This window comes from Phascolarctos cinereus, unplaced genomic scaffold, assembly GCF_003287225.1.
Source record: "Phascolarctos cinereus isolate Bilbo 61053 unplaced genomic scaffold, phaCin_HiC Scaffold_1;HRSCAF=81, whole genome shotgun sequence".
Taxonomy (NCBI): Eukaryota; Metazoa; Chordata; class Mammalia; order Diprotodontia; family Phascolarctidae; genus Phascolarctos; species Phascolarctos cinereus.
Genome location: NW_027555514.1, coordinates 202,736,212 through 202,756,603, shown reverse-complemented (window position 1 = coordinate 202,756,603; position 20,392 = coordinate 202,736,212). Strand labels below are relative to the sequence as shown.

Here is a 20,392-nt window from a genome sequence, read left to right as displayed (position 1 = left end):
TACAAAAATTCACTGAAGAAAAGAACTCCTTGAAAAGCAGAATTAGCCAAATGGAAAAGGAGGTACAAAATCTCAATGAAGAAAGTAATTCCTTAAAAATTAGAATTGGGTAAATGGAAGCTAATGATTCCATGAGACATTAAGAGCAATCAAACAAAATTTTTAAGGTGAAAAAAATAGAAGACAATGTGAAATATCTCATTAGAAAAATACCTGACCTGAAAAATAGATCTAGGAGAGATAATTTAAGATTTATTGGAATACCTGAAAGCCATGATCAAAAAAAGAGCCTAAATATCAACTTTTAAGAAGCAGGTATATAATGGTTTTACACGCACATACGCACGCGCACACACACACACACACACACACACACACACACAAACATACAATCATATGTGTGTCCAATAGTAGTCATCTCTAGGGTAGGGGGAGTGGCAAGAGGGAAGAAAAAAGCAATTGTAAATAATAGAATTGCAGTTTCGTGTGGAATCACCTTTTTTTAAATTTCTACTATGTTATGGAAATGCTTGTTTTATTTCTTTTTTCTTCTTTTTTTTTCTTTTTGGCGAGGCAATGGGGGTTAAGTGATTTGCCCAGAGTCACACAGCTAGTAAGTGTCAAGTGTCTGAGGCTAGATTTAACTCAGGTCCTCCTGACTCCAAGGCCAGAGTTCTATCCACTGCACCACCTAGCTGCCATATTTGTTTTATTTCTTAAGTTTAGAATAAAAAATCAGCAAAATAAAAAAATATATTAACATAACTGCCCTGATATTCTGGAACCAAAGGATAAAATGGAAATTGAAAGAATCCACCAATTGCCTCCTGAAAGATATCCAAAAATGAAAATTCTTAGAGCTAAATTCCAGAGCTCCCAGGTCAAGGAAAAAATACTGCAAGTGAATAGAAAGAAAAAATACAAATATTGTGGAGCCACAGCTACAATCAAGATAATACAAGATTTAGCAGATTCTAACTTAAAGGATCAGAGGGTTTGGAATATGATATACTGGAGGCCAAAAGAGCTAGGATCACAACCAAGAATCACCTACCTAGCAAAACTAAGTGTAATCCTTCAGGGGAAAAATGGATTTTCAATGAAATAGAAGACTTCAGTCATTCCTGATTAAAAGACCAGAGTTGAATAGAAATTTGATTTTCAAATGCAACTCAAGAGAAGCATCAAAATGTAAAAAAGGAAAAAGAAAAAATGAAGGATTCGATAAGGTTAAATTTTATATTTCTACATGGGAAGATAATATTTGTAACTCCTAAGAATTTTCTCATAACGGGAGTTAGAGTACACATAGACAGAAGGCATGGGTATGAGTTGAATATGATGCAATGATTATCTAAAAAAATAAAATTAAGGGGTGAGAAAGAGAAATGCACTGGAAGAAGGGGAAAGGGAGAAGTAGAATGGAGTACATTATCTCACATTTAAAAAGGAGTGAAAGAGCTTTTACAATGGAGGAAAAGAATGGAGAGTTATGAGAGGGTCAACAGAACTGAGTCAAAGACGGAATAACATACTTACTCAGTTTGGTAAAGAAATCAAGCTTGCTTTACAGAAAAGTAGAAGGGGAATGGGGATAAGAGAAGGAGTAGGGGCTAATAGAAGGGAGGGAAGATAGAGGAAGGTAAAACTCAGAAGCAAAACATTTTGGGGGATGAACAGGATGAAAGGAGAGAGAGAAAGTAGGATATATAGGGGAAATGGGATGGAGGGAAATACACAGTAATGATGACTTTGAAAAAAAATTACAGCAAGTTTCTCTGATAAAGGCTTCATTTCTCAAATATATAGAGAACTGGTTCAAAATTATAAAAATAAAAGCCATTACTCAATTGAGAAAAGGTCAAAGGATATGAGCAGGCAGTTTTAAAAGCTATCTATAATCATATGAAGAAATGCCCTTACTATTGATTGGAGAAATGCAAATTAAAATAACTTTAAGGTACCACTCCACACCTATCAGATTGACCAATAAGACAGAAAAGGAAAATGACAAATGTTGGGAGGGATATGGGAAAATGGAGACACTAACACACTATTGGTGAAGTTTTATATTGATTCAACCACTTTGTAGAGCAATTTGGAGCTATTCCCAGAGGGCTACAAAACCATGCATACCCTTTGACCCAGCAATAACACTATTAGGTCTATACAGCAAAAAGATAAAAAAAATAAAAAGTAAAAGCACCTATATACACACAAATATTTGTAGCAGCTCATTTTATGATAGCAAAGAACTGGGAATTGAGGGGATGCCCATCAATTGGGAAACGGCTGAAAACGGTTGCTGTATATATTGTGATTGAATAGTATTGTGCTATAAGAAATGACTAGCAAGGGGGCAGAGTTAAGATGGCAGAGTAAAGGCAGGGACTTGCCTGGGCTGTATGCCAAAACCCTCCAAATACCTTTAAAAATGACTCTAAACAAATTCTAGAGCAGTAGAACCCAGAAAAAGATGGAGTGAAACAAATTTACAGCCCAAGACAACTTGGAAGATTGGCAGGAAAGGTCTATTGTACTAGGGTGAGAGAGGAGCACAGCCCAGTGCAGGCCCCACAAGCACAGACCAGGCCCCAGCAAACCCACAGCAGGGCTCAGGGCAACTGTATCAGTGGCAGCAGTGGTGGTTTCCAGACCTCTCAACCCACAGACACCAAAGGCAACTTAGAAGGTCAGCAGGAAAGGACTGTCACACCTGGGTGAAATTGGAGCACAGTCCAGCACAGGCCATGCCAGTAGAGCCCCCAGGCCCAGAAAACCAGGAGCAGACCTTGGGAGTGACTGAATCAGCAGTGACAGTGGCTGCTTCTGGGGCTCTTAGCCCACAGACAGTGAGGGGGTCAAACAACTGGTCAGAAGGAGATTACTGGAGTCTTTTTGCTAGCACTGAGGCGAGACTCTATTACTTTGCCCATACTTGGATCCAGGTCACAGTCCTGGGTGGCAGGTAGTCCTAGGGTGAGGAGGAGCACTAGCATAGCAGAGATTGTAGCCATAGGAGAAGGGGGACCATTGTCACAGTTCCAGGGAAGAAAAGGGTGCTTATGGTTGCTCACAAACCAGAGCACAAGCCAAGAGACTAGAAAACACCTCCTTTTAGACCTTGGAAGAACTGAAAACTTACAGGTCCCTAGAAGTATTTCTAAAAACAGTGGCACAAAACCCCTGAAGCTTGAGACAGTGGGCCCTCCGCCCTGGAAGCAGAGCCCTACTTTAACAAACAGTTAAAAGTCAAGTTGTAAGCTAGGGAAATGAGCAAACAGAGGGAAAAAGACTGGCTATAGAAAGTTACTATGGTGACAAGAAAGATCAAAACACACACTCAGAAGACAACAAAATTGAAGGTCTTATATCCAAAGCCTCCAAGAAAAACATGAATTGGTCTCAGGCCATGGAAGAGCTCTAAAAAGGATTTTGAAAATCAAGTAAGAGAGGTAGAAGAAAAATTGGGCAAAGAAATTAGAGTGATGCAAGAATATAATGAAAAATGAGTCAATAGCTTGGCAAAGGACACACAAAAAAAATACTAAAGAAAATAACACCTTAAAAACAGATGAGGAAAAATGGTAAAAGAGGTCCAAAAATCCAATGAGGAGAATGATGCTTTAAGAAGCAGAATCGGCCTAATGGAAAAGGAGGTCCAAAGGTTCACTGAAGAAAATAATTCCTTAAAAATTAAATGGAGTAAGTGGAAGCTAATGACTTTATGAGAAATCAGGAAACAATAAATAAAACCAAAAGAATGAGAAAATGAAAGACAATGTGAAATGTCACATTGGAAAAACAACTGACCTGGAAAATAGATTTAGGAGAGATAATTTAAAAATTATTAGACTAGCTGAAAGCCATGACCAAAGAAAGAGCTTAAACATCATCTTTCAAGAAATTGTCAAGGAAAACTACCCTGATATTCTAGAACCAGAAGATAAAATAGGAATCATAAGAATCCACCCATCATCTCCTGAAAGAAATTCCAAAATGAAAACTCCAAAATGAAAGCTATAGCCAAATTCCAAAGTTCCTAGGTTCCCAGAGTTTCCAGAGAAAATATTGCAAGCAGCCAGAAACAATTCAAATACAGTGGAGCCACAGCCAAGATAACACAAGATTTAGCAGCTTCTATGTTAAAGGAGCATAGTGCTTGGCATATGACATTCTTGAAGGCAAAGCAGGTAGGATTACAACCAAGAATCACTTCCCCAGCAAAACTGAGTATAATCCTACAGGGGAAAAATGAATACTCAGTGAAGTAGAGGACGTTCAAGCACTCTTGATGAAAAGCCCAGAGCTGAATAGAAAATTTGACTTTCAAATCCAATACTCAAGAGAAGCATAAAGTAAACAGGAAAGGGAAATCACAATGAGCTTAATAAGGTTAAACTGTTTACATTCCTATATGAAAGATGATATTTGTAACTCATTAGACCTTTCTCATTATTAGCGTAGACTGAAGGCACAGGCGTGAGTTGAATATAAAGGGATGATATCTAAAAAATAAAATTAAGGGGTGAGAAAGGAATGTACTGGGAGAAAGAGAAAAGAGAAGTAGAATGGGGCAAATTATCTCATATAAAAGAGGCGAAAAAAAGCCTTCATAGTGAAGGGGAAGAGGGGGAGGTGAAGGGAATGAGTGAACCTTACTCTCATCAGAATTGGCTCAAAGAGAGAATAGCATACATATGCAATTGGGTATAGAAATCTATCTTACCTTACAGGAAAGTGGGAGGGAAAGGGGATAAAAGAATAGGAGGTGATAGAAGGGAGGGGAGATTGATGGAGGGGATAGTCAGAAGCAAAACATTTTTGAGGATGAACAAGGTGAAGGAGAGAGAATAGAATGAATGGGGGTGGAATAGGAGGGAAGAAAATATAGTTAGCAAAAGTAACTGAAAAAAATTTGAAGCAAGTTTCTCTGATAAAGGCCACATTTCTCAAACATATAGAGCCATTCCCCAACTGATAAATGATCAAAAGATATGATCAGTTTTTATATGATGTAATCAAATCTATCTATAGCCATATGAAAAAATATTCACTATTAATTGGAGTAATGCAAATCAAAACAATTCTGAGGGATTACCTCATACCTATTAGATTGGCTAAGAATAGAAAAGGTAAATGATAAATGTTGGAGAGAATGTGGGAAAACTGAGACACTAATGCAATGTTGGTTTAGTTGTGAACTGATTCAACCATTTTGTAGAGTAGTTTGGAACTATGCCCAAAGGGCTATAAAACCACACATACTCTGGGTCTCTAATCCCAAAAGAGATAAAAAAAAAAAACAAAAAAGAAAATGACCTAAATGTACAAAAGTATTTATAGCAGCTTTTTTTTCTTGGCATAAAGAATTAGAAATTGCGGGGAAATCTACTGGGAATGATTGCACAAGTTGTGGTATGTGATTATGATGGAATACTATTGTACTACAAGAAATGATGAACAGGTTGCTCTCAGAAAAACCTAGAAAGACTTGCACGGACTAATGCAAAGTGAAATATATTGTGTACAAAGTAACAGCAATATTGCAACATGATCAGCTGTGGATACTTAGCTATTCTCAGCAATACAACAGTCCAAGACAACTGTGAAGGACTTACGATGAAAAATGCTATCCACCTTCAGAGGAAGAACTGATGGTGTCTGAATACAGATTGAAGCATAATTTTTTTTTACTTCATTTTTCTTGAGTTTTTTTGTCTGTGTTTTCTTTCACAGTATGACTATTATGGATATGTTTTGCATGATTACACATGTATAACCTACATCAAATTGCTTGCCTTCTCAATGAAGTGGGGTGGGAAGGAAGGAAGGGAGAGAATTTGAAACTCAAAGTTTTCAAAACAAATGTTAAAAATTGTTTTCAAATGTAACTGTGGAAAAATAAAATACTAAGGGGCAGCGAGGTGGTGCCGGCCTTGGATTCAGGAGCACCTAAGTTCAAATCCGGCTCAGACACCTGACACTTGCTAGCTGTGTGACCCTGGGCAAGTCACTTAACACCATTACCTAGCCAAAATAAATAAATAAATAAATAAATAGCAACATAAAACTTAAAATACTTTTCTCCCCACAAACCACCATACTGAAATTCCTAAAAAGTAGGATAAATTTCTAAACCATGTCCAAAATGGCACTTTTCCACTACAAAGAGGGAAAACCGGGTAGTCATCCTTGGAATTGCCTAGTTTGGAGAACTACTGTATTATTGCCTCAACATGGACTTAGATTTGGAGGCTCACAGTAGCTGATTCCCATCTCCAACTGTGGTAAAGAATGGCCTATAAAAATTTTTGGATGTTAATAATAATAGCAATACCTGATCTTTATATAAAACTTTAAGGTTTAAAAAGCAATTTATGTATATTATTTCATCTAATTCTCACCACAATCTCTTGATGGAGGTGCCATTATTTTCTTCATTTTACAGATGAAGAAACAGATTAAGAGAGGCTAACTGATTAGACAGTTAACAAGAATTTATCAATTTTTTTTTACATCCAAAAATCAGTTTATCAGTGTTTACTATGTGCTAGGCTAAGGCTTACTACTGTACTAAGTACATGGGATACAAAGAAAGGCAAGAGACAGTCCCTATTCCCATTCACCTTCTAATAGTGGAAAAAACACAGAAAAGGTGGAAAATAATCTCAGATGGGAAGGCACAGCAGCTAAGGGGTTGAGAAAAATCTCCCATGACTGATAGGAGTCATGTTTCTGGGTTTCCTTTTCTCTTCTGAAGCAAAGTTATCATATCATCACTCATTTGGAAAGGCATTTGCTCCAAAATGAAGAAATTGAAAAAGGATAAGAGAAAGAGAAAGAGCAAAGAAGCATTTATATAATGCCTACTAAGTAGCAAACATTTTACAAATGTAATTTTATTTCATTCTTACAACAACCACGTTAGGTAAATGCTGTTATTATCCCCATTTTACAGGTGAGGAAACTGAGGCAAACAGAGGTTAAGTGACTCACCCACAGTCACAAAGCTTGTAAGTGGCAGAGGCCAGATGTGAACTCAGGTCTACTTGCCTCTAGGCTCAGCTCTCTGTCCACTGTGTCAGCTAGCTGGAAAAACTGATTAAGTCTCCTTATTTTAAACTCCATAAACTAATTCTTTCTCTCATTTGAGTTGCCGTAGTGAATAGCCCCAGTGTAACGCCTCAGTTAACTCGGAGGTTAGATTATATGTTGTCTAAGGTCCCCTAAAAATCACATGATCCTCCAAGATCCTACAATAGAATGATGGCTGTAAAAAAAAGTAAATGAAAGTAGCACACTGGACACACTACACAGAAACTTCAGGACATAGTAATAATAGGCCAGTTCTACAATTCTTTCTTACCTCTCTTCCATCCTCACATTCTTCATATTGCTTAGCAAAGGCTTTAGGACAGTCATCAGAAATTTTACTGTTGGCAATGGTTTCATTAATATCTTCTCCTTTTAAAAAAATTAAAGCATTCTTTTACTTGGAGATAGCTGACATGCTTTCACATTTACATGAGCTAAATATAGTCGTATGGAGAAAGAATTACAAGTTTCAGTATTAACTGTTTCACACCGGCACAGTTCCTGGAATACAGTTGATGCTTAATAGAGGCTTGCCGATTGATAGGCTTGCACCTGCGTTAGTGCTTCCCTACTCATTTATTCTATTATCAATTTTTTTTCAAAAAACTGGGACAATTAACCATTTTGTTTCATGTAGTTTGCATTTATGATTTCTCAAAATATAACTCAGGAAAACCAGACTTTGATAAAGCCCATTGGAATCTAAATGTAGCTACTTGACTATGCCTTTAAATCCAAATCACTCTGGTTCTCACTGATTGGCCAACAATAAGTCACAGCTTCCAAGCCTCACTTGCTTATTGTTTGGGTTTTAATGGCTCAGTGTAAGTGGAAGTAGCAATTGCTTCTGTTCTGGCCAGAAACTCTGAGGGTCTTCTCTTTCCAGATTCATTCTTTTGAGGAGGCAAACTAAGCCATTTTTTGCCTCAATTCTTACCTAGCCTTTAGGTGTTGCCTCAGACAAACTGAGTGCTGGGAAAGACTTTAACTTAAAAAGGCTAGGGCCTCCCACTGCATCTGGGCCATTGCCAGTCATCCTGACCTATGTCTGACTCCAGTGATTCTGGAGGAGAGAGGCTGATGACTTTGCACAGCTCTGCCTCACTTAAATCCAGTTCATTTGCAAGTCAAGACATCACCCTCTTGACATTATTGGTCCTCTTTGAGAATAAAGGACAAACAAAATTTTGCTCAAACTTTAACAAAACCTAGAATATTCATATGATCTTACCAGGAACATCACTTAGTTTTCCACAGAGACCACAGGTGGAATACGGTTTGTGAAGGGTAAGCTATAAAAGAAAATTGCATTTACATTTAAAATGCCTCATAAAGCACAATATACACAAATTGTAAGGTCATTGTTTTGAGTAAATTCCAGGTCAATCAAATAGGGAAAAGTAGACCCCAAAGTGGATATTTCTAGCCCCAAAGTAAGACAACCAAAAGCGGACCTTCAGGTCCATTCAAATGGACCCAAACATAATTGTTAGAATGGGAACTTGGTCATTAATGACTAAGATCGCACATTTCCACTAATATTTCCTGAAGACATATGCAAATCATTTTTAAATAATAAAATTGTTGAAAATACATTATACATTAGATAATAAAAATCGGTGTTTATTGCTAAAATCCAGATTTTCTAGTGAATGTTTAATGTCAATTACAGTTATTATGGAAAGAGCTCTAGATTTAGGGCCAGAATATTGTCATCTAATCCCTGCCCTGCCACAAAGTAACTGTGTAACACCAGCAAAATCACTGAACTTCTTTGTCCTAAGTTTCCTCAACTGTAAAATGAAGCAGTGTTAAATCATAGATGTACATGGATAGGCCTCTGACAACCTCTGACCCATTATAGCTGTGCGACCCTAGACAATGCAACTAATCTCTCAGTGCCCCAGGTCACTCTTCATTGAAGTTGAAGAATATTTACTTATATTGCAATCTTAGAGGGAGTTTGCTCCAAGCTGATTTATTTAAAGAAAATCACAGATCTCTACCTGACCAGCAAATGAAGGCTCCAGGTTAAGTGATCTCTAAAGTCCTCTTTTTGTATGTCTTTGTATCTCCTAGCACTTAACTTATTATGTGTCTGGCACATAATAAGCAAATGATAAATGGCTTCATTTATTCTAGATCTAGATGTCTCTGATTCTACATTCCTATGGGTCGTTTTCTTCCCAACTTATTTTTGTTTGAGGGTCAGTAACGAAGTGATAAACACTTTGTAATTATGTGCAGGCAAATACTAGCAAAATAAACATTTTTTGATGTTGGAAACTGCATTTATTTTGAGCACATTTTATACCTTTGTCATTTAGGTCTGCTGGTTATCTTATAGTTAACCACAGAAATAGAAGGAAAATGGATGTGTGTGTGTATGTGTGTGTGTGTGTGTGTGTGTGTATAATTTATTTACATTCTAAAGTTTCCCTGATAACAAGGTTATAGAATTAAACCAGAGATGAACTTACTGACAATTTATCCTTTGTGTTCCACATTAAAAATAGGATTCCTCTGCGGCTTTCCAGCTTAATATAGTCTCCATAATGCTTTATGTGAATCAACTTGTTATCAAATGGAACATATACACTGTAAAAAGCAGTACTACTTGTTAAATAGAAGATACTAAACAATTCATTTTCTAAATAAAATTCATCTCAACCTCAACATGTCCAAAGCTGAACTCAATATTTTTCCATTTAAACCTTCCTAAATTCCTTATTATCTTTCACTCTTCACTCTTTTACCCCTCTCAGTATCCAGCAATAAATGCTGTTTTATTACTTGTGAAGTATTCTTTCATTATTTCTTCTAGAAACAATGTGACTAATGGACCATAGTTTTCAATGGTCTATAATTTTAAGGTTATGGAAAGTCCTTAAGCTCAATGGATTTTGAGTACACAGAGCTAAAATTTCGGAATTAGAAAGTGAAAAATGCACTCAAACATCCAGGAATGTAAAACACTTGGAAACATCTAGATCATTGAATTACTGCATATAAAAACATCAAGAATGGTCACTTTGGCATAACTTTGTAGATATACCTGGTCATAAAGTAGCATGACAACTTACGTATTAATAAAATTATGTTTTCCAATTTTATGATGAACATATTTTAAAATGTAAAATAATAACACCTACCCTGCCAAGGTTGTGAGAATAAAAGAGATATTTGCAAAGCACTTCACAAACCTGATAGATACATACATACATACATACATACATATATATACACACACACACACACACACCTACATATATATGTGTGTGTGTGTATGTATATATAAACACACACACATATATACATGCATACATATATGCATGTACACATGCATCTTTTTAAAATATGCAACATGTGTGTATATATGTTACAATGTAATATATCTTATATTATTCCAATATATATGTATGTAACATATACATATTCTTCCAAATATATAATCCTAACAAAATAGTAACAAAAGTGTTCTATTCATATTCTTTTCTTAACTCTTTTTCTTCTTTGTACTTTAAAATAAATTTTATTGATGTTCTTTTTAAATATTCCTTTATCTTTTAAATACTCCTTTATCTTTTAAACATTTATCTTTTAAGCATTTCTTTATCCATTAAACTTTCTCATAAAAGCCCTCCCTTGTAAAACAAAAAACACTTTTTTCCTAGATGTATTTACCTTTCTTCATTAACCAGGATTGTTTTTCCACTAATAGAGATATAATTTCCATCAATTAGGACTGTTATTTTTTCAATATCACTCTGATTATTTCGTTTTATTTCGATGTTAAAATAACTTCCAGATTCAACACAGTGACGACAGAAGGTATATGTGCATGAAGACTCAAAGGAAAAGATTCTACCATTAAAGTCTTTATATGCTCCTTTGCCCCATGTGGAAGATTCACCTAAAACATGTCAGAAGTGTATTAATTATTGCACAGTAGATAATGACTTATTCTTCTACTGATGAAACTTCAAAGATTCCTCATGGAGTAATAAGAATTACTGAAATTTATAAAAAGAATTGTCATGTATATCGATTTCATTTATTGTAATTATAAAGATATTATGATAAGCTTCACTACAGCTTAAATCCTCTCCATTAAGCATTAAGGTGGAAGGAAAATATTTCCTTGATTCTTTCAAATTTATTTAATACAGATATTAACAATGGAAAACAATCCTTTGCCCCTAGGAAAATGGAAAATAGATTTTACTCTTTCTTCTTTGCCTGGCATAGATAGTTTTCAAAGTTTGAAAATCATTGCATATATTTGGATCACATCTGGTAATCATTTCCCCTGAGAATTTATAAAAGATGTCTTTCACAATTCATTTCACTGTCCATCTATGTCTTGGTAGGACAGTTACAGGCAAAATAAAATTCTTTTGTCCTAGATGTGAACAAAAGATTATTTATAATCTCATCTGACACAGAAAAGTATGATCCTTCTTGAAAGAGAAAGGGATTTCTACAATTTGAATAATTCTCATTTATGATTTTATAAAAAAAATTTAATAACAACATCCATTAAAAAGCATAGGACGACATCTCTGATCTCTGGTACTAGGGAATAGTGAAGCAAGGGGATCAATCTGAGCTCCAGTAGGCTGAGTAAATCAGATGTCCGAACTAAGTATGGCACCGATATGGTGAGCCCCCAGAGTCTGGTGTGGGAAGGTACTTAAGAGGGAAAAGCCCGCTAATTTTGAGAAAGAAGCAAGTTCTGTACTAATCAAGAGTAGGATCAGCCTGTGATTGGCCAAGCAGGCTACTTTGAGCTTGCACAGGTTAAGAAGACCTACAGATGATAGACAGACAGACAGACAGATAGATAGATAGATAGATAGATAGATAGATAGATAGATAGATAGATAGACAGATATGTAGGTAGGCAAATTAATAAATATATAGAGCAAACATTTTATTGGCTTTTCTAACTTTATATAATAGGTTAAATACGTTCCCAATTTGAAAAAAATACAAAAGGTTTTTAAACATAAGCTGCCCCCTGAAAAATGGTGAAGCAATCAATACAAGCCACAGTATCATAGATTTAGAGTAAGAATGGGTTTTAAAGGTCAATTAGTACAACTCTCCCCCTACCCCATACCTTTTTCCAGATGAGGAAACTGAAGTACAGACTACAGACAGGATTCAAATCCAGGTATACTATACTGTTTTCCTCTACAGTGTTCAGTTAGGTGCACTCTAGTTTAATACATTACATCACACAAAACCCACCAGTTAATTTAGTTAAAAAAATCAGAAGTTCCACAAAATGTTAATCAGATTGACCATAGGAAAACAACTCATATGCTTACTGAATTTTAAAAGTAGTTTCAACATGATTGTTTTAATATCATTGGAGGCACAAAGAACTTGCTTGAAAGCAGTACAGTAATTTAATCACATTATTCCTTACCTACAATAACACTTGTTTCAGAATATTTTGGCATTGCTTCTGGAATATGGAATCCTTTTTCTATTCAATGCAAAAGAAGGCATAGTTTAATTTCCACAACAAGTAATTTTCTTTTAAATGCAAGGCAGATTTGTATGGTTAGTAAAAATGCTACATGATAAGATAATGAGGAGTTCCTTTATTTTAAATACAGAACCTTTAGAGGTGCAAAGACAAGGTCTAAAATTATCTTATTTCCATAGTATGTGTGATTGCTGGAGTTACCTCTGCCAGGTGGAAAGTAACCCCCTTCACTATGCAATTCCTTGGCATACCCCCATTCAATGAGTCCATTCATTTAAGGGCGTGTGTGATGGCTGAAATGTCTTACCTACTATTAAGCAATATTGTTCTCTTAAAAATGAACACTCAGCCTGTTTTATTTTTATATATTATTTGTTACATTTTTATATACTCAGCCTATTATATTTTCATACCAGCACCATTCCCAGTACAGGCCTTAGGGAGGATATTTCATTGATTAGTTTCTATTAACTAATAACCAAGAGAATCAGTTCTCTGGAAAACACATATTAAGCTTGATAATATATACCATAAATCCTTAAGTTTCTGAGAACCAAATTTTTCTCAGTATCCTCTGGAAGCTTCAAATTACTATGTGTACTCAAGTCCATATTCTGAAACAATCAGGCTTGGTGGCATAAACATTTTAATATAAATACATATGTAATATAAAAACATATATAATACAAATAAATATAATGCAATTACCCCATTTCTTTCTTACATACAGCAAATTTATCTTCACTAAAACAATGAGCTATGTTGAGAAAGTATGGAGGAAGAGGGATAAGAACTTGGCCCATAATTTCACTGGCAGGTAAAGAAGCTTTTATCATTATAGGTTGTTAACTTCTTTGCAAATGAAAGTCTTAGTTACCTAGAGAACTAGGAGGTTTAGTGACTTGCCTAAGGTAACATAGTAAATCTATTAATCAACAAGAATTAAACACCCACTATGTACCCTGGGGATACAACAAAAAGTATATGAGAGGTGAGACTTGAACTTAGCTCTTATTCATTTTAGAAAAACCTCTGTATTATATTACACTGCATTCTATGGAAGATTTCTGGGAAAAGCTAATAATTTTATGGGCTATAAGACTGGTAGTAGAGGGGATCTTGAAGAATTTAGATATGTCTCAAAGGTTGTTTTTTTAATGATGTATCTAAAATAGGTTTTCTTCTACTTCCAATTTAAAGTTAATAAAAACTAAACATAATTTAGCTTTTACTATGGCTCACGCAAAGTTTAAAATACTTAAATTGCTTTTCTAAAACTTGATTCTATAAAATTCAAAATTCACATTGTACTGTGAAAATGGATACAGTAACTGTCTTGATTGCCTTGTGCTCCCAATTGTTCCTCAATTATCCAGGTAACCAAGAAGAGTTGTACAGGACTGATTTGACCAATCAGGATACAAAGCAGCTTGATATACCAACAATCCTTCGCAGTGATTCAGAGTAAACACAGCTGAACAGGCAGAAAATCAGCAACTCTGAAGCCAATTAAGCTCATAGTCACCTTGGAGCAGACCCTGAGTCATTTTCCAGTTTATGGACCTTCAAAAGACATCCTTATTTTCAGAGACTCTCCTACTTATTGTTTATGGGGCTCTTAGAAACATCCTGTTTTTATGGTTTTTGGAGACATCCCCTTATTTTATTGTTTGTACTAAGCCTTGGACTGTTTATATGTCAGAAGGCCACAGCTCTGACACCTTGAATTCCTCACTCTACCTGTTTCCTGGATTTCCCCTTCCCCTTGAGAATGGAGCTTTCCAACCAATTCTTTTGTAGGACCAGCCCAATTCCCACCTTTTCCCCAATTCCCAGTGTTCTTTTGTTTGAAAAGTATATATACCATCATCATCCTTTGCTTAGTTGAACTGTTCAACATAAGGCTAAGTGCTCCCATTAACATGTTTTATTTCCCTGCTTAGTAAAGATCTTTTATTTCACTGGCATCAACTTTCTCTGGTTTTCCTTCCTTTGGGGAAAAGAGAGATTTGTATCTCACAGAACTAGCCTTTGCATTCTCTGGGTGTTTTCCTCCTTTGGGGAAAGAGGGATTTAAATTCCTTAGAGAGCTAGTCAGCCTCCATTTGCAATAAAAAATTAGGAATATTTACAAAGACAATGACCACATTCTTAAGTAAAAGTTTCAAAGTAAACCAAAAACTTCTTCCTGGTTATCCAAATCATATTGAAATACCTGATTCATTGTATCCAACTGTCGAATAATCAGGTGTACTTATAGACGCTAAAAAAAAAAAATCAGAACATTATCAAATGAAAACATTTTCTTTTAGTAACATGACAAAAAACTAATTCAAAATACCTGAAAGATAAAAAAAGAAAAATATCAGAACATTATCAAATGAAAACATTTTCTTTTAGTAACATGACAAAAAGACTAATTCAAAATACCTGAAAAATTAACAATAGATCCAATACCATCAAATACATTCCCAATATGTATGCTTCCAAGGAATTCATTTACTATAGTTATAAAAGTCTCAGATCAAATGGAAGGAGGCAGGTCTTTTGGTTCCATATCCAAGACACTAAAACAAAGAACTGGATGATAACTTAACCAGTGACAACAGATATTTTAAAATAAAATCTTTTGATGTGAATGCCTTCAGATGCTTTGAAGCTAGATACTGTAGTTTTAGGTATTTAAAAACCAGTTCACAAACTAAAACCTGCAATGGGGATAGATTGAAATCTGCCTCTAGACTGCAAGCTGGCTACACTTCCACAAGATACACTTACATAACTCCAAAGTTATGTAAGTACCTCATGCCTGTATCTCATGCCTGATGAAATGCCTCCACATGAGATACTAGACGAAATGCATATCATAAATAACATAAAATATATAAGATGTTATGGAATGTAAGGAATTTGGATAATTACTTTTAAATATACAAATACTTAGTGCACAGAGATCAGATGTAGAGCCATACAAAAGAGAATGAAGATAATCAGCAGAAGTACTCATGCTATACACAATCTATTCCTAGAAAGATTTGCACCAAATTAATTTCTCCAACCTAGACAGTATCTCTCAAGAAAATATTGAGGAAAATTGCCCTGATGTCCTGGAACCAGAGAACAAAATAGACATTTAAAGAATCCATCAGTCACCTCCTGAAAGAGATCTCAAAATGAAAACTTCACGAAACATTATAGCAAAATTTCAGAATGATCTGATTAAAGAAAAATATTTCAAGTGGCCAGAAAGAAAAAATTCAAATATTGGGGAGCCACAATCAGGATTACATAAGACTTAGCAGCTGTAGCACTAAAGAATCAGAGGGCATGGAATATGATATTACAGAAGGGAAAGGAGCTAGGACTACAACCAAGAATCGCCACCCAGCAAAATTGAGTTCAAGGGGAAAAAAATAGTCATTCAGTGAAATAGAAGGATTTCAAGCTTTCATAAGGAGAAAGCCAGAGCTAAAAAAAACAAAAACAAAAACAAAACCAAAACTTGATCTCTAATATCGAAACTGAAGAGAAGCATAAAAAGGTAAAAAAGGAAAAAGAAAGCATAAGGAATTTGACAGGGGCAAAATGCTTGCATTCCTACATGGGTACATGATACTTACAATTCTTAAGAATTGTGTCACTAATAACACAGATAGAAGGAATATACATAAACAGGGGGTATGTGTATAAGGTGAATTTGAAGAAATGACATAAAATAATTAATTAAGGAATGAAAAAAAAGAGTACACTGGGTGCAGAAGGAAGGGAGAGGTAAAATGGGGTAAATTATTTCACATAAAAGGGGCAAAAGAATTATTACAGTTAAGGGGAAGATGAAAGGGTGGGCAGTGGGCCTTGCTTCAACCTTAGTTTTATCAGAATTGGCTCAAAGAGGGCCAGTTGAATATAGAAATCTATCTTACCTGACAAGAAAGTAGTAGGGGAAGAAATTAAGTAAGAAGGTGGGAGAGGCTGACAAAAAGGAGGGCATATTGGGGAGGGAGTAGAGTGAAGCAAAACATTGCTGAGGAAGGAAAGTGTGAAAGGAAAGAGAGGACAAATGTAGAAAAATATGATGGAGGGAAAAGCACAGTTACCAGTCATAACTGTGAATGTGAATGAGATGAACACTCCCATAAAATGGAAGCAGATACCAGAGTGGATCAAAAACCAGAATCCTACAATACGTTGTTTACAAAAAGTATATTTGATGTAGAGTGATACATCCAGAATAAAGGTAAGGGGAGGGTGGAGCAGAATCTATTATGCTTCAATTGCAGTAAAAAAAAAATTAAATAGCAAGTGTGGCAGTCCTGACCTCAGACAAAGTAAAAGCAAAAATAAATCTGATTAAAAGAGAAAGGGAACAAAATGACATTTTGCTAAAAAGTAATAATATCAACACGAAACATATATACACCAAGAGGTATAACCTCCAAATTCTTAAATAAGAAGTTAAGTGATTTACAGGAAAAATAGAGAGCAAAACTATACTAGTGGGAGACTACAACTGTCCCTTCTCAAGACTAGATAAATCTAATTACAGAATAAACAAGAAAGAAAGTGAAGAGGTGAATAGCATATTAGAAAAGTTAGATATGAGAGGTCTTTGGAGAAAATCGAGTGGGAATAGAAAGGAATATACCTTATTCTCAGCAGCAAGTGGCACCTACACAAAAATTGATCATGCATTAATGGCATTAAAAACCTCAAAATCAAATGTAAAAAGGCAGAAATATAAAATGTCTCCTTTTGGGAACATAATGCAACAAAAATTACATTCAACAAAGGGGAGTGGAAAGATGAATTAAAATCCTAAAGAATAAGTGGGTTAAAGAACAAATCATAGAAATAATCAACAATTTCATTAAAGAGAATGACAACAATGAGATAACACACCAAACTTTATGGGATGCAACCGAAGCAGTACTTAGGGGAAAATTCATTGCTCTAAATTCTTACATTAACCAAATAGAGAAAGAGCAGATCAATGAACTAGGCTTGCAACTAAAAAAACTAGAAAAAGAACAAATTTAAACTCCCCAATTGAACACCAAATTAGAAATACTGAAAACCAAATAAATTGAAAGTAAGAAAACTATTGAACTAATAAATAAAACTAGGAATTGGTTTTATAAAAAAAAAAAGATAAACCATTGCTTAATTTGATTTAAAAAAAAAGAAAGAAAACTGAATATCTGTGTCAAAAATGAAAAAGGTGATCAGTGGAATAGGTTAGGTATACAAGACACAATAGTCAATCACTGTATTAATCTATTGTTTGATAAAGCCAAAGACTTCAGCTTCTGGGATAAGAACTCACTATTTGACAAAAACTGCTGGGATAATTGGGAAATAATATGGCAGAAACTAGGCATAGACCAACATCTTACATCATATACCAAAATAAAGTCAAAATGAGTACATGATTTAGATATAAAGGCTGATACTATAAGCAAACTAGAAGAGCAAGGAACAGTTTGCCTATCAGATTTATGAAGAACAGAAGAATTTATGACCAAACAAGAGATAGACAACATTATGAAATGCAAAATGGATGATTTTGATTACATTAAATTGAAAAGTTTTTGCACAAACAAAGCCAATGAAACCAAGATTAGGAGGGAAGCAGAAAACTAGGAAGGAATTTTTACAACCAGTGTCTCTGATAAAGGCCTCGTTTCTACAATATATATGGAGCTGAGTCAAATTGATAAGAATACAAGTCATTCCCCAATTGATAAATGGTCAAAGGATATGAACAGGCAGTTTTCAGATGGAGAAATTTAAGCCATCTATAGTCATGTGAAAAAATGCCCTAAATCACTATTGATTAGAGAAATGCAAATCAAAATAACTTTTAGCTACCACATCACACCTATCAGATTGGCTAACATGACAAAACAGGACACTGATGCATTGTGGTGCAGTTGTGAACTGAGCCAACCATTTTGGAGAGCAATTTGGAACTATGTCCAAAGGGCTATAACACTGTGCATACCCCTTGACCCAGCAATAGCACTTCTAGGTCTGTATCCCAAAGAGATCATACAAATGAGAAAAGGACCAACATGTACAAAAATGTTTATAGAAGCTCTTTTTGTGATTAACAGATGAGGAAATAGAATGCCTAAATAACCCCATCTTAGAAAAAGAAATTGACCAAGCCGTTAATGAACAAACATTTAAAGAACAATTAATTCCAATACTACATAAATGATTTGGAAAAATAGTTGAAGAAAGAGTCCTACCAAATGCCTTTTATAAAACAAATATGGTTACAATACTTAAACCAGGAAAAATTAAAACAGAGAAAGAAATCTATAGATCAATTTCCCTAATGAATATTGATGCAAAAATTTTAAATAGAATACTAGCAAGGAGATTATTGAAATATTTATTTCAAGGATTATACACTACAACCAGGTGGTTTAATACTAGGAATTCAGGGTTGATTCAATATTAGGAAAACAATCAACATAATTGACCTTATCAACAACAAAACCAACAGAAGTCATAAAATTATCTCAATAGATGCTAAAAAAGCTTTTGATAAAATACAACACCCATTCCTCTTAAAAACACTAGAAAGCATAGGAATAAATAAAGCTTACATTAACATGATAAGCAGGATCTATCTAAAACTATCGGCAAGTATCTGTAATGGGGATAAGCTAGAAACCTTCCCAATAAGACCAGTGGTAAAGCACAGATGCCCATTATCACCAATGTTATTCAATATAGTATTAGAAATGTTAGCTATAGCAGTAAGAGAAATTAATGTAAGAAATTAGAATAGGCATTGAAAACTATCACCCTTTACTGATGATATGATGGTATACTTAGAGAATCCTAGAAAATCAACCAAAAAACCACTTGAAAATAATTAACAAATTTAGCAAAGTTGCAAGGTAAAAGACAAATCCACATAAATCATCAGTACATGACCAACAAAGCCCAACAGCAAGAATTAGAAAGAGAAATTCCATTTAAAATAACTGTAGACAGTATAAAATACTTGGGAGTCTACGGCCAAGACAAATGTAGGAACTATATAAATATAATTACAAAACACTTTTCACACAAATAAAGTCAGATTTAAATAATTGTAACAATATCAATTGCTCATGGGTAGGTTGAGCCCATACAATAAAAATAACAATTCTGCCTAAATTAATTTACTTATTCAATGCCATACCAATCAAACTATCAAAAAAATCTGATAGAGCTAGGAAAAAAATAACAATAAAAATAATCTGGAAGAACAAAAGGTCAGGAATATCTAGGGAATCAATGAAAAAAAATTCAAAGGAATTTTTGCAATACTAGCAATACCAGATATCAAATTATATTATAAAGCAGCAAATATCAAAACTATCCAGTACTGGCCAAGAAAGAGAGTGGTGGATCAGTGGAATAGATTAGTAAATGGCCATAATAACCTAGTGTTTGATAAACCCAAAGGTTCCAGACTCTGGTATAAAAACTTATTATTTAACAAAAACTTGTGGGAAAACTGGAAAACAATATGTCATGAACTAGGTATAGACCAACATCTCAAACTGTATATCAAGATAAGGTCAAAATGGGTACATGATGCCACAAGCAAATTAGAAGAGCAAAAAATAGTCTGCCTGTCAGATCTATGGAGAAGGGAAGAATACATGACCAAAGAAGAAATAGAGAGCATTACAAAATGTAAAGTAGATAAATTTGTTCTTATTAAATTAAATTGTTTTTGCCCAAACAAAACCAATGCAACCAAGATTAGAAGGAAAGCAGAAAGCTGGGAAACAA

At 34.7% G+C, this 20,392-nt stretch overlaps 1 protein-coding gene across 1 annotated transcript in view; it reads right to left on the bottom strand.

Moving 5' to 3' along the window:
* MUC19 (mucin 19, oligomeric) overlaps positions 1–20,392 on the bottom strand; it is a 130,252-nt gene that overhangs the window by 32,214 nt on the left and 77,646 nt on the right. Inside the window, exons 3-7 of the mRNA XM_078150132.1 lie at positions 14,811–14,858; positions 10,783–11,011; positions 9,579–9,696; positions 8,330–8,390; positions 7,370–7,467 (exon numbers count right to left, since the gene is read on the bottom strand). Coding sequence (XP_078006258.1) covers positions 7,370–7,467; positions 8,330–8,390; positions 9,579–9,696; positions 10,783–11,011; positions 14,811–14,858 — 554 coding nt within the window. The remainder of the gene's footprint in view (positions 1–7,369; positions 7,468–8,329; positions 8,391–9,578; positions 9,697–10,782; positions 11,012–14,810; positions 14,859–20,392) is intronic.